This window comes from Geotrypetes seraphini, chromosome 8 (assembly GCF_902459505.1).
Source record: "Geotrypetes seraphini chromosome 8, aGeoSer1.1, whole genome shotgun sequence".
Classification (NCBI taxonomy): Eukaryota; Metazoa; Chordata; class Amphibia; order Gymnophiona; family Dermophiidae; genus Geotrypetes; species Geotrypetes seraphini.
Genome location: NC_047091.1, coordinates 130,144,464 through 130,159,346, shown reverse-complemented (window position 1 = coordinate 130,159,346; position 14,883 = coordinate 130,144,464). Strand labels below are relative to the sequence as shown.

Below are 14,883 nucleotides of genomic sequence, written 5' to 3'. Positions count from 1 at the left end.
TAAGAACATGCCTTATAGGGTCAGACCAATGGTCCATCAAGGCCAGTAGCCCGTTCTCACGGTGGCCAATCCAGGTCACTAGTACCTGGCCAAGACTCTAAGAGTATTAACATTCCATGCTACTGATCCAGGGCCAGCAGTGGCTTCCTTCATGTCTTTCTCAATAACAGACTATGGACTTTTCCTCCAGGAAATTGTCCAAACCTTTCTTAAAACCAGCTATGCTATCCACTTGTACCATAACTTCTGGCAATATGCTCCAGAGCTTAACAGTTCTCTCTTATGATCCACATGCTATAGCTTCATATCTGCTGTTTTGATTTTTTTTTTTTTTAATTCACTTTCAAATTTGGCCTATGTTGTACAAGTTTTTAAAATGTTGCTCTGCTTTATTTCAGATACAAAGAAACTCCATGCTGCGTCGACAGGTGTGATGGTACGTTGGCGCCCCCTCTACGTTCTGGTGGCATCTGGTGGGGGGTACACAGGTTACAGGCAATATGAGAAGTATAAGGACCAACAACTGGAAAGGCAGGGGATAGAGGTGCCTCCCAAGCTGGCAAAACCACTGGAGGTAGGATTAAAGTGAAAAAAAAAGAAGAATATATAAGAAACTGCTGAATAAAGTAGCAGTCCTCTCTCCCACCAACTAGGTGAGGCTTGGAATAAGAAGAGTTCCTCTGTAAATTGTGTTCATTAGAATCCATTTTGATTGCCTTTCATATGCCCCTTGTATTCCTTTTTCCCCATTTCTTAGCTCACAACTTTTGTGTGCTTCCAGTTCATTGTAACTGGCCCCTATTGGGTTGTAGTGCAATCAGCTTTCATTCACCACTATCCAGGTTTTTCCCCTATTTTATAACTCCTTCCTAGCCTAGCTGTGCAGACTGCAGACTCCATGTGAAACTTTAGAGGCAGTAATTAGGTGTTGGCACTCAGCAATGATTGAGATGCCTCACTTCTGTAAGCACCTAACCACCTAGAAAAGAAATGTGAGCAAAGGTCTTAGTATGGCAGGTGCATAGCACTGGCTACTGAAGCTTAAGACTGGCTATTCTGTTTCTGACAAGAGTGTGAAAAGCAAAAAGAAATAAGGATTTCACACTGGGATTATTCAGGAAGGGTGGGGTTTTGTTCTTGTTCAGGGAGTTTTCTCAAAGATCAAAGATTTTCCCTCAAATATTTCTGTCTTCTATTTCTAACAATTCAAAACTATTTATCAGAAAATTATTTGCAGAGGTGACGATATAATTACCACAGAGATGAAGCTAAGATGATGTAGATGTAATCCTTTCATCCGTGCCATCAATTAAGTTTCCTTTAGCAAATTAGATCTGATATTTTAAATCTTTTACTGAAAGTCCGTCAGGAGGAGCTCCCTGCAGAGTAGGGCAAGTCCTGAATATAAGAGTTGCCATACTAGAACAGACTGAAGATCCATCAAGTCCAACATTGGCCAACCCAGATCACAAGTACCTGGCAAGATCCCAAAAGAGTAAAAACAACTTTATTATTCCTTATCCTAGGAATAAGCAGTAATATTTCCCCAAGTCCATCTTAATAATAGCTTGTGGAGACTTTTTTCTTTAAGGGAATTATCCAAAACTGGTTGTTGTTGTTTTTAAACCCTGCTAATCTAACTGCTTTCACACCACATTCTCTGGCAAAGAATTCCGGAGTTTAGTTACACATTGAGTGAAAAAATATTTCTCTGGTTTGTTTTAACTCTAACCGCTTAATATCTTCATCGCAGCCCCCTAGTCCTAGTATTTTTTGAAAAAGTAAACAAGCAATTCACGCCTACCTGTTCCAATCCACTCTATCATATCTCCCCTGAGCCGTCTTTATCCAGGCAGCCTTAGCCCTAGCCCTAGCCTAAAAATAGGCCTGAAAGTACACCAAGATTTCAACCTGTGTTTAAAGTTAAACTATGTGGGCGATATAGACAGGCACTGGAATAATGAGAAAAACTTTGAATTGGAAATTTGTGGCTTTCTAATACTAAATTTTTATTAGGATGAAAAATTAATGTGATCAAAGAACAGTATGGTTTGGATAAGAGTAACAATTTCAAAGACAAATGGTGCTTCACAATCACTTCAAATGCTACTCATCATGCAGCTAGCCCAAGTACAATGCCTTGAATTTGTTGTCAATATTGGACAACACAGTTCATGAATAGCAGTATTGCCTTCCTGTTGAGGTTGTCAATGCCGCCAGGGAGGATCCTCTCTGTCCCCACCCGTCCCCGCCAGGATCCTCTCTGTCCCCACCCATCCCTGCCAGGATCCTCTCTGTCCCCACCCGTCCCCGCCAGGATCCTCTCTGTCCCCACCCGTCCCCGCCAGGATCCTCTCCGTCCTCACCCGTCCCCGCAAGGAATTACCTCCATCCCCACCCTTCCCCATAAAAAGCAGCAATTACTTCTGACAGGATCATCAATTCCATCAGTTTCTTTGTGTTTGCAACTGCTGTTTTCCTTGTGGAATCTCTTTGGTGGAACCCTTTTTTGGTTTTCTGTTCAGGTAATTAACTTATAAACCCTTTTACTAAGGCTGACGTGTCTATTATATTATATGGACGAACCCTGCTTCCAAAGCCTTCCATTCCCGTGGGAGTCCCTGTTGGCTAGAGGGGGGGGTTCCCCGTGGGGCCAGAGGGGAGTCCCCGTGGAAGTCCCTTTGGGTTAGGGGGAATTCCCGCGATCCCCCGTTCCCATGCAGACCTGTACTCTGGAGCAGACACATCTGATGGATCTCACGATCAAGATGGTCTTCCTGAGTGGCTATTACCTCAGCCCGCAGGGTTTCTGGCTTCAGACTCTCTCCTGCAGAGATCCCTTTCTGTGTATTATGGATTCCGCTGTGATGCTGCATACTGTTCCTTCCTTTCTTCCGAAAGTGGTTTCTGCTTTCCAGGGTTCGAGGGAGCAGGACCGGCTGTTATAGTCCTTAAAGGTACGCAGAATTTATTGCAGTATCTAGAGGTCACCAACGAGCTTCACCTCTCTGACCACATTGTTTGCATGGGGTAGGTCCTGCCTGCAAAGGCAGACCGATTTCTGAGGCTCTTATTTCCAGGTGGATTCGCAAGGACATTTCCGTGGCTTATAATGGCGGCCGAAAAGAAGCCCCTCCTCATGGTATGGGCTCATTCAGCCAGAGGTGTTTCATCCTCTTAAGCAGAGTCATTGGCTATTTCTCTAGATGAGATTTGCAGAGCCACTACCTGGTCCTCCTTACATACTTCACCAAGTTCTACAAGATTGATGTGGCGGCCAAGCAGGATGCTGTATTTTGGTGCCTCTGTTTTTGTCAGCAGGTTCATCAGTCCCACCCTCAATTTTTCGGGACTGGCACTGTCCTGGAATAAAGTGAGATTGTACAAGAATGAAAGATTAGGTTCTTACCTTTGCTAATCTTCTTTCTTGTAAATCCACACTTTATTCCAGGAACCCACCTTACTCCTTGCTGAACAGATCAGAAGTGATTGGTTGGAGTTTCCCATGCTCCACCTACCTTATTTTCCTTTTATAGTGATGGCCAACTGCTTTGGTATGAACTGAGAAACTACAATAATGCCCAGTGAGGCAGGAGCCGAGAGAAAAAAAATGTAAATGATTCCTTCTACACAACTTGCAACTAGAGGTGAATAACCAACTAGTTCAAGACTCATTTGCCTTCTACTAAAAAGAAGATTATCAAGGTAAGAAATTAGAGAATGACATGGGGGATAAAATTTCCCCATCCCCGCAGGAACTCAATTTCCCTGTCCCATCCCCGTGAGTTTTGTTGTTGTTGCTGCCCCATTCCTGAACCAGAAAAAAAGTCTAAGCTAAGTCTTAGTATTTTCAATACACTCTTAAGTGATTTAAAAAGAGATGTTCCTTCATAGCTCGAGTAGCTAGTTACAGTATAATGAATCACTATGAGTATAAGCTGGAAATTGCATTGAACACTGCGATGATTGGGTGGTGAGGCGGAGTTTTCAGCCTTCATGTCTCTGAGCAGAGTTCTACTAGATATGCAAACAAACTAAATTTGGATTGTATTTATTTTTGACTTTCATGGAGTGACTTTCTTCAAGATTTGCCCCATTCCTGTAAGCTTAGCCTTAACCACAGAAGCCTGAAACATTTATGATTTTAAAGTGTTTGAGGCTTGTGCAGATGAGGATAGAGCTTGCAGGAACAGGGCAGTGAAAAAAAGCTCATGGGGACCTTGATGGGAAAAATTAGTTCCCGTGGGGATGGGGAAAAATTTGTCCCTGTGTCATTCTCTAGTAAGAACCTATTCTGTTATGTACCTTCTGGATTCAGTACACTAGGTGTTCAATCCCAACCCGCAATCCAGGAGTTGCAGAATGCACACACTTTTCTGAGCACATGATCCTCCCCCTTACAGACAGAACATAAGAATAGCCTTACTGGGTCAGACCAATGGTCCATCAAGACCAGTAGCCCGTTCTCACAGTGGCCAATCCAGGTCACTAGTACCTGGCAGAAACCCAAAGAGTAGCAACATTTCATGCTACCGATCCAGGGCAAGCAGCGGCTTTCCCCATGTCTTCTTCTCAATAACAGACTATGGACTTTCTCCAGGAAAAATGTCGAAACCTTATCTTAAAATCAGCTACACTAACCGCTTTTACCACAACCTCTGCAATGTATTCCAGAGCTTAACTATTCTCTGAGTGAAAAAAATATTTCCTCCTATTGGTTTTAAAACTATTTCCTTATAACTTTATTAAGTGTCCCCTAGTCTTTGTAATTTTGATGGAGTGAAAAAAATCGATCCATTTGTACCCATTTTATTCCACTCAGGATTTGTAGACTTCAATCATATCTCTCCTCAGCCGTTTCTTTTCCAAGCTGAAGAGCCCTAGCTTTTTTAGTCTTTTCATCCCTTTTTATATCATCTTAGTCACTTTTTCTTTGAGCCTTTTCTGGTGCTGCTACATCTTTCTTGAGATAAGGAGACCAGAATTAATCTCAGCACTCCAGGTGAGGTCTCACCATAGAGTGATACAGAGGCATTATAAAAGCCTTATTAACTACCCCTTTTTAAATAATTCCTAGCATCTTGTTTGCTTTTTTGGCTGCTGCCACACATTGGGCAGAAGGTTTTATTGTATTGTTTACAATGACACCCAGATCCTTTTCTTGGGGGCTAACCCCCAAGGTGGACTCTAGCATCTGGTAATTGTGATTTGGGTTGTTCTTCCCAATGTGCATCACTTTGCATTTGTCCACATTAAATTTCATTTGCCACTTGGATGCCCAGTCTTCCAATTTCTGCCTGCAATATTTTCACTTTGATTAAATTGCAGATGACACTAAACTGTTCAGTTTCAATTTCTGCAAGTGATCCATGCAGAAGTCTTTTGAATTGCTCTGCTTCTTTTTTTGCTTAAAGTTTGCTTTTACAGTGGCTTCAGTACCTTGAGACCCCTTTCTGGTGGTCCCCTGTCAAAGGAAAGGACAAAGTCCCGTGGAGCCGGACTGCTGATTCATTGAGCAACTTCAGTGGATCTGTGAAGCCAGCCTGCTATGTGCCTCCTTCTTGGACCTTGTCAAGGGTTTTAAGCGCAGGCTGTATGCGTCCAGAGCTAAACCCCCTAGGTTTCAGGGCACAGGCTGCGTTTCCCGCCACCAATCATGTGGAAAGGATATGTGAGGGCTGAGGTTACAGTCGGTGACCAACCGACTATCAGTCCGAAGATCTTCAGTTCTGGTCATTTTGGAACTATTTCTGAGGCAGAAAATCCTTTTCCTACATTCAACTGCTGTAAAAGTACTGACAGGCTGGCACTGCTGAAACTATGAGTAAACCCTCCATTATTTCCTATGGGAACTTCAGGGGTGACTTGTTAAATGCTTTAAAACATGTTTTTCACAGTTTCTGAGGGTAGGGTTCTGATCCCCCACCTCCCCAGATCCCAAATCGCTATTTTTTATTTTTGGATTTTGTTTATTTTGGGCAATATTATATCCAAAAATTGGTGAAAGTGGGTAAAAAGTAATAAACAACAATATAAATACTCCACTCTTTAAATTAGAGAGCCCACTCTCAACGGAAGAAAAATCCTCAGGTTTTCTTTAGGTAGGGCATAATTGCTTAAACCTTCTCCTCCAACATCATCGGTAAAAAAAACTTCCTAAGAGAATGTGCAAATTACCACATTCAACTCTTAATGCAGGACTGAACTAGCTATTGCTTCTAATTGTGAGGGAACAAGTGATGTTTGAATGATAGCCAACGTTTCACGGTCAGAAACTGTTTCTTCAGGGTTTATTAACTTTCACTTTCCTCCAACACCTTTTGAGCTGCTTGCTCTTTCTCACCAGCATCCTGTTGAATGTGGAAATTTTCACATTCTCTCCAGAAGTGTTTTTTGCCGATGATGTTGGAGGAGATTTGAGCATTTATGCCCTACCTAAAGAAAACCTGAGGCTTTTTCTTCCGTTGAGAGTAGGCTGTCTAATTTAAAGAGTGGAGTATTTATATTGAGTTTTTATTTTTGGCACTAATTCACTGGCGACAACCATTTTAAATTTTAAACCATCTTGTTTTCAAAGTTTTATTTCTGCCTCCAAGCCTCTCGATTTGATTAAAAATCATTTGGAATGGACTCCCCAGCCCCTAATCTGTTGGATGTGTACCTTGGTTGTGCCAGATTGGCACCGGATCTGTGACCTTATGCCGCATGCTGTAACACACTGGGGGAGGGAGTTTTTGAGCTTCACCTCCTTCAGGGCCCCCAGGGCTGGGAATCCAGCCTGGGTCCACTATTTCAGGTAAATTTCTCGCCCAGAGGCCGTTCTGGAGTTTGGCGCCAAACGCCTGCGTTCCAAGTCTGGGGATTCTTTTAGTGTGGTGCGAGTGCCTCAGCAGGGTCCTGCAGTGCTCACTTAGTTGCTTAGCTCTTCGTACATTGGGCGTCAAAAGCATTTTGCTCCACTGTTTACAGTGGGCGCCTGATTTTCAGTTCATCTTTGTCCTATCTACTCCGCCTTGGCAGGGTAGGCTAGCATCTCAGACCTTGATTACCCATTGGTTTTCTTGGGCCATTTCTGTGGCCGCTGTCTCTCGTGGCTAGCAGCTGACAGTTTCCTTGAGGCCTACTGGGCTAGCAGTATTACTGTTTCATGGGCGAAGTCTCATGCGCTTCCTCCCATGAGCTGGGTGGCTCCTTGGTCCTATTTTCCTACTTTTACCTGTTATTTTTTTCCAGATGCATGGGGTGGCATGGGGTGGCTCGCTTGGTTAAATGTTTTTTGGGGGGACCTCGGGATTGCGGACATGCCATTGCTTTGGTACATCACCTAGCATACTGAATCCAGAAGGTACGTAACAGAATGGAAGATTAGGTTTTCATCTTCGATAATCTTCTTTCTGTTAGTTCCTATAGGATTCAGTACGGCCCGCCCTCTCTGTGTAACTTCAGTTCTGAATAGGCTGCTTTTTGCCTCGGTTATTCTCCTTGTAGCCAGAGGTCTTCCAGCCAGTTGATGGATCCTCTGGGGAGTTTTTGTCTTTCTATGAGTATGCAAGTTACTGAAGGCTGTTTCATGTGGGTGCTTGTTGCATGCAGCAGGTTAGTTTTACATTATTCATCAATGTTTTTTTTGTGTTGCCGTTGGGCCTGTATATAACTTGTTTTCATGTTTTTTAGAGCAGACTTGTTCAGAAATAGTTACGTTGCTAGGGAATTTCCCCTGTACCCCCTTGTCATGAAGTTCAGGTATCTTACTTGGGACTAAACTGAATCTAACTCTGTCTGTAAGGGGGAGGAGAATGTGCTCAGTAAAAATGTGTGGCTTTCTGCAACTCCCAGATTGCGGGTTGGGATTAAACACCTAGCCACTTCTACCATGAGCCTGACATACATCCACCCCAAAGCCTCTAAAACAGTGGCAGCAGCAACACTCTGAAAGGGCTGCTTCATGGCCTTCCCCGCCGGGGCTTTCCCTCTGCTGCATTACAGAAAGGGTGGTAGATGCATGGAACAATCTCCTAGTAGAGGCGGTGGAAACAGCTACTGTGTCTGATTTCAAGAAAGCCTGGGATAGGCAAGTGGGATCTCTTAGAGCAGTGGTTCTCAACCCTGTCCTGGGGGACCCCCAGCCAGTTGGGTTTTCAAGATATCCCTAATGAATATGCATAAGACATATTTGCATGCCTGTCTCCTCCATTATATGCAAATCTCTCTCATGCATATTCATTAGGGATATCCTGAAAACCCAACTGACTGGGGGTCCCCTAGGATGGGGTTGAGAACTAGTCTTAGAGAGAGGAAGAGATAATGGTTACTGCGGATGGGCAGACTGGATGGGCCATGTGGCCTTTATCTGCCATCATGTTTCTATGTTACAGCAATGGCATGATTCTGTACACTCTCCTGACTCCATTTTAAGGGTAGTAGACTTCTGGGAAGAGCAGTGGCATCTTGAATTTATGATATTTTTTGTTGTGGTTTGCTAGAGCCTAGGCAAATGTACCTAGAGGAGGAGAAGGTAGCATGGATAAATTGTCATGCATTTGGGATCAGGCAAAGTGTGACTGGGTGGAACATGGGCTCAGGAGGGGAATGGCTGACCTTTTCTGTTAAATGTTCGAGGATAGCAGTACATAACCGCTTACACAAGTGTGAAATGAACTATTTATTGATTTTTGTGTGTGTGGAATTTTTTCTGAGTTAAGAGGGGAAAGATAGGCTTGCTGCCAGTTTGGAACAGATAAAAGCTGAAAGGCTGAAGGAATTCACAGATGAAGTGTTGCCAAGTCATGAGTGAGCAAGGTCTGCCCAGCTGTAGTATCAATGAAATGGTAAGGGGTCACAGAAGAAAGCCTGCCCAGTATCTGGCCTTTCTTCTGTTACTATGCAATAATAAGCAGCTTTTTATATTTGTTTTTACTTAAAGTAATGCTACAGGATTACTTTCTTAGAGTGAAATCCTTTCAAGTTGGAAGTGGTTTTGCTTTTTTTTCCAGAGCTATATTTTAAGACACATGTTTCTAGGGATCCCTTTTGACTCTTAAGGAATTTGATTCCCAGAATATAATGTAATTCATTTTTTATTATTATTGCCTCTTCTGGGCAAGGGAGACTGATACCAGGAGCCTTTATAAGCACCTTCTAGGATTTTTATTTTTTAGAGAGTTGTCTTTATGCACCAACATTGTATCACAATGAAGGTCCTCAGCTGAAGAGCTTGAATCATGGCTCACACGAGCATACTGGGAAATGGGCTCTAACTGACCTGCTGCTGTGCAAGGCAAGCTTAAACACCAGTGGTGGTTGTAATTTCAGACAAAAAGAATTGGGGCAGTAGTTATGCGATATAATGCATGCTGAGCCATGTAAAAGCTTTTGAGTAATGCTCCATGGATACTTTTTTAAACTGAGTTGTGAAAACATTGGATAACTCTTCTGCTGGGCTTTGCTCAATAAAGGCTATAGTCTATGCTTTTTAGTCTCTTAAAAAGAGCTCTGATAGTAAGGTTTAATAGGTGAAATTGAAACCTTGCTCTTTACTCAGTTCTCAGCTTTAGTTGGGTTTCCTTTCAGCTTTGCTTCAAACATTGTTTCTAACAAGTGTGATTACTCTATACCTTAGAGGCCATCAACTTTTCTAAAGTGCTGCCAGATGTGGGCAGTGCAATACTGATTCACATGAAACAGCCCTTACTCCATGGAGACAAAGAAGAGTATGGGGGAATGTATTTATTATGAAGAAGTGGTTACAATATAAAAGCATTCTCAGAAAGGTAAGGTTTAAACTTGATGTGAATATGGACAGAGAGAGAGTATGGTACCAGTTTCTTCCAGCCAGACAGCACAGCAAGATGAGAAGGACACAAACATGAATGACTTTCCCAACATTTCTTGTGACAGTAAGGATGAGATCTGAGTTTTTGTGTCACTTTGGTAGAGACAGTGTACACAGGATGAGACACTCTTGAGATCTATCTCTCTGTATTACTAATATGCACAGCCAATGTGGTATGCTTTTTGTTTGAGATTTTCTAGAAGGTTATGTAGTTCTTCCCCTCCCAATCCTATTACCAAAGGATTTACACCATCATTACTGTGGCTAAATGGATGTATATGTCAGCAGGAGAGTTTCAAGGAGGGAGGAGACCTCTCCTCCTGCTGACATTCTTACAATTCTGGGCTAGTCCTAATTCTAGCAGCTTAGATTCAGATTTAGGATAGAACTTTATAATATACTAGTCTTATAGCCCGTTACATTAACGGGTGCTAGAATATATGTGTGTGTGTCTCTCTTTATTACTTTTTCTCTCTTTCTCTCCTTAGCCACTTTCTTTCTGTCTTTCTTTTTCCTTGGCTGTCCATCACCACCCCTTGCCTGCTCCCCCTGTCCATTCTCCCTTCCTTTTACCTCCCCTGTGTCCTGTGTCTTTCTTCTTGTCTTTCTGTCTCCCTTCCTCCCTCTGTCTGTGTGTCCAAAGTAGCATTCCCTCCTCCTCCATTTCCCTCCCCCCACACCAATTCCCTGTGCCCCTGCCCCTGTGTCTTTCTGTCTCCCTTCCTCCCTCTGTCTGTGTGTCCAAAGCAGCATTCCCTCCCCCTTCCATTTCCCTCCCCCCACACCAGTTCCCTGTGCAGCAGCATTATTGTTTCCTCTACCCCCTTTCCCTTCCCACAGTCGCGACTACAAACGCGGGCCCAAGTCCTTTGCCGCCCGCCCCCCTTCCCTTCCCGCGGGTCCGACTACACATGGCGATTCAAGCAGCATGTCCAGCAGTCTTCACACGCTGCTTTGGGTCCTTCTACTGGCCTGATTTACTCTGGCACGTCCAGAGCAAATCAGGGCAGTAGAAGGGCCCGAAGCAGCGTGTGAAGACTGCTGGACACGCTGCTTAAATCGCCAGTTGGGGTCGCGGTAAGGGAAAGGGGGGGCGGCGGAAATCTTTTTCTACCTTGCCTCTCCTCCACCGTCAGGAGTCAGCGCCAGGAGCTTTAACGGCTGGTGGTTCCGCGTTGAAACAATCACGCGCCTCTTTGAAAACTGTCACGCCGCTGGAGCCGGGAGGCGACGGAGAGGGCAGGGGGTGAGCCGCGCATGCGCACTTGCTAGCTACAGCTCATGGAAAATGGACGCACGCTTAGGAAATACGCATGCGCGGCTTACCGTTTTATTATATTAGATTGTAACTGACTTTGCAGAGTTACTCACTTTTGCTGGCTTTTACAAAGCTGCGGTAGATATTTATACCATGGGCCGGCAAGGTAAATGCTCCGATGCTCATAGAATTCCTATGAGCGTCGGAGTATTTACCTCACCGGGCCACAGTAGAAATCTCTACCACGGCTTTGTAAGAGGAGCCCTTTATTAGGTCAGTGCAGAATGAACCTAAAGATGGTATTGCCCTAATATACAAGTAAATTGTATACTATTGGAGCTTGTTTTTAAAAGCTGTAAAACAGAAGGAAGGAGGTAACTTGGTGCTTTAAAACTCTTAAGTAATTTAAAGTATATTTATTTATTTAAGTTATTTAAAGTACTGTATATTTACTTACTATATTTTAGAGGCAGCCCATGTAGGATGCAAACCTAAGATGTGTCAAATTGAATCAGGGCACAGGTCTATGTATTCAGAGAACAGCAACAGCAAGCAGCAGGTGCTCAGAGGAAGGGTTTTTTTTTAAAAAAAGGAATGTGTTTGGAGGGGTTACTTGTCTGTCTATCAGTCTCTTCCTGTTTCTATCAGTAATGGGTTAGGGATACATTGAATTTATTACATACATTAGGTTAAATGTATCTAATCTCTGTAATTTCAATTCTCTGATTTGGCTTCCAAGGTCCTATGCTGGTGAGCTCTACCACTTAACTCTGCCTTAAGTGAAAAAGAACAACTTCCTTTTGTTGCTTTAAACCTGTTGCTTGGTATTCAGTAGTGCTGCCCGATTCAGGGAAAAAAATTTTGATTCGATTTATCCTATTGAATTGATTTTTCGATTCGATTTTCCTGTCCAGTTGGGTGTTTTTTTGTTTTGTTTTTTTAAAACATCCTGGTGGGTTCACCCACCCCACCCCCTTTGCCCTCTCCTACCCACACTGACACTGTGGTGTAAACAAAATAAAAATGCTTTTCCTCTCTCTGTTAGGTCCTAGCTCACTTTTGCTGTCTAACACCAGCTCTGGCAGGATACACATTTCAAAAATAAAATTATTTTTTCTACCTTTTGTTGTCTGGTCATTATTCAAATCATGTTGGTCCCAGGCTCTGGTTTCTGTTTGTCTTCTGTTAACTTGCTTGCCAGGGTCTCCTGCCCATTTGACATTTTCTTCTTCCTCCGTGCTCACCATCCATCTGCCATTTTTGTCCTCCCCTTCCGTTTCCCTTCTCTCCCCGAGAGGTCTGACACCTCTCCTTGTTTTTCTCTCCGTCTTTGCAGTCCAGCATTTCTTAATGACCAATCCTTCCATCAAGTATTTCTATCCCCCCTCCCTCCACACCATCCCTTGGGTTCAACTTCTCTTCCTTTCTTCTTCCTCCCTCCCTCCCATTGTCCACCATCTCTCTCCCTCTCCTCTGTTTTAAGACCCATTATTTCTTCCCCTCACCCTCAGTCCGGCATATGCCCCCTGAAGGCCAGCATGCTTCTCCCTTCTCCCCACCATCAACTGGCTTCCCCCTGGCCTCCCGGTCTTAATTTCAAAACTAATTACAGCCTGCAGAGGATCCCCGGTGATGTAGCGATTCTAGCAGGCTGCTGTTGGCCTCCTCTGCACATTCCCTCTGCTGCGGTCCCGTTCCTCCTCTGACATCATGTCCTGTTTTGGTCTAGGATGGACCACGGCAGAGGGAATGTGCTGCAGAGGCCAACAGCAGCCTGCTAGAATTGCTATATCACTGGGATCCTCTGCAGGCTGTAATTAGTTTTGAAAGTAAGACCGGGAGGCCAGGGGGAAGCCGGACAATGGTGGGGATAAGGGGAAAATATGCTGGCCTTCGGGGAACCCTCTAAAGCCGCAGAGCTGAGGGTACTCACAGTGCTGGCGCCTATGCAGCACTTACCGACCGAAACCCTCCCCCCCTTCCTCAGTGAACTCTGACATCGGGCCTCCTAAAGCAGAAGCAGCAGTGGCAGTGGACAGCCAGCAAAAGGCAGCGCTTAGGACAGGCTTTTCACTGCCAGAGCGCTGCTGCTGCTCCTGCTTTAGGAGACCCGAAGGTATGCGGGAAGGAGGGTTGGTCAGTGAATTGGAAAGCCCGATTTTTTTTTTTTTAAGAAAACAAATTGATTTGAATCGATTTAACAAAATGAATTGGTGAATTGATTTGAATCGGCGAATCGGGCAGCACTAGTATTCAGCACGTGCCCCTTGCTTTTGTATTATGAAACTGTTATTAATGCTTCCCTGACTTCTACCATATTTCCCTTCCATCATGTCTTTCCCAAGCTGGAGTCCTAGTTTATGGAGTTTCTCCTCGTATGGAAATTGTTTACCTTTAATTCTCTTTTTTGCTCTTCTCGGTACCTTTTGCAGGTGTGTTGTATCCTGATTGGGGGTGGGGAGGGGGTTACCAAACCTGCACACAGCATACAAATTGAATGCACCTTGGAGTGGATTATAGCATGCTTTGGAGAATGATCAGGAGCCCTCTTTTATTGAATTTCTCTTCAAGTATCTTTGTCAAAAGCAAGCCCTTGTCATTTTGATTGATAATTAGCCAAATTAAAGCCTTTACCAGGTACTGGGTTGAGGGACCTTCAATCTATCTCACTATGGCAACTCTTATGTTCTTATGTATGTTCTCTTATGATTGATTTTTATATGTAAATTTCACCCCACACTGATTCTCTCCTCCCTCCAAGTTCCTGGGAGAGAATCCCCAGGCCCAGAAGGACTAGATCACACAGCAGCCTGAGTACATTCACTGTGTGACTACCAATCTTTTTAATAGCCACTGTAGCAGCCATTGCATAGACCTTTATTTATCTTTTAAGAAAAGTTAACTATTACAAAAAACACTTTTTGTTCTTAAAGTCTCAAAAAATATCTGACCCATACATTATGCATTAAGAGGTACCATATCAGAGCATCCTGAGAAATCTGATATTGGTCTCAGTACAAAGTTTAGTTTGTGTTTTCTCATGTGTTTAATTTCAGATTTTTCTGTCCTAAACTTGTTTCCCACTGTATTACACTTCACCTCCACTTTGTGTGAATCTTTACAGCTTATCTTGTGACTGTCCAAAATCATTTTATATAATTTGCAGACTTTTATCTCCTGGTTTCTGGTAACAGCAAAGACCTTGTGGGAGACCTTTGTGAAGAATGGCAACTCAGTTCCATCCATCTTCTCTTATCTTTCAGTTACTAGTACTTTTTCATTCAATGAAAGATGTTTATCTCTGATTCCATTACATCTTGGTGCTGGACTTAATCCAAATTAATTTTTTTTTAAATAGTTTTTGATAATGTAGCTTAGATTTCCCTCATCCAGTGCTTCAATCCCAGTGGAGATCAGAGAGGAACGTAACTGTCATAAATACTGGAATGTAATCCTTCCCAAATATAAACTGAGATAACCTTTTGTTCCCCCAAAAGAAGGGAAAAAAGTTGACTCGAATATAAACTAGAAAGTTTATATTCAAGGGTCCTACCTTGCACCCAGCCTTCCTAGCACTTTCCCTCTGTGTCCATATACCCCCTCCCATGTCTGCCATTGCCACTCTCTGTCCATGTACCATAACCATGCAACATCTCCCTTTGTGTCCCTGTCCCTATTTTCCTCTCGATACCCATTATTTTCCCCCTCTGTTTTTGACACCTCCCTGTACCTCTCCCTCTCTCTGCTGTGTGCTCAATATTTCATTCCCTCTTCTTTTATCCACTTAGTATGG

General features: G+C 43.5%; 1 protein-coding gene across 3 annotated transcripts in view; it reads left to right on the top strand.

Moving 5' to 3' along the window:
• Nucleotides 1-415: 415 nt before the first annotated feature.
• PISD (phosphatidylserine decarboxylase) overlaps nt 416-14,883 on the top strand; it is an 87,948-nt gene continuing 73,480 nt past the window's right edge. Inside the window, exon 1 of one of the 3 annotated variants that reach the window (XM_033957129.1) lies at nt 416-436. Coding sequence is in view for 1 of the 3 variants with exons in the window: in XM_033957127.1 (XP_033813018.1) it covers nt 434-574 (141 nt within the window). In the remaining 2 variants the exon portion in view is untranslated. Of the gene's footprint in view, nt 575-14,883 lie in introns of all 3 variants that reach the window. The other 2 variants (XM_033957127.1, XM_033957128.1) reach the window with 2 other exon arrangements.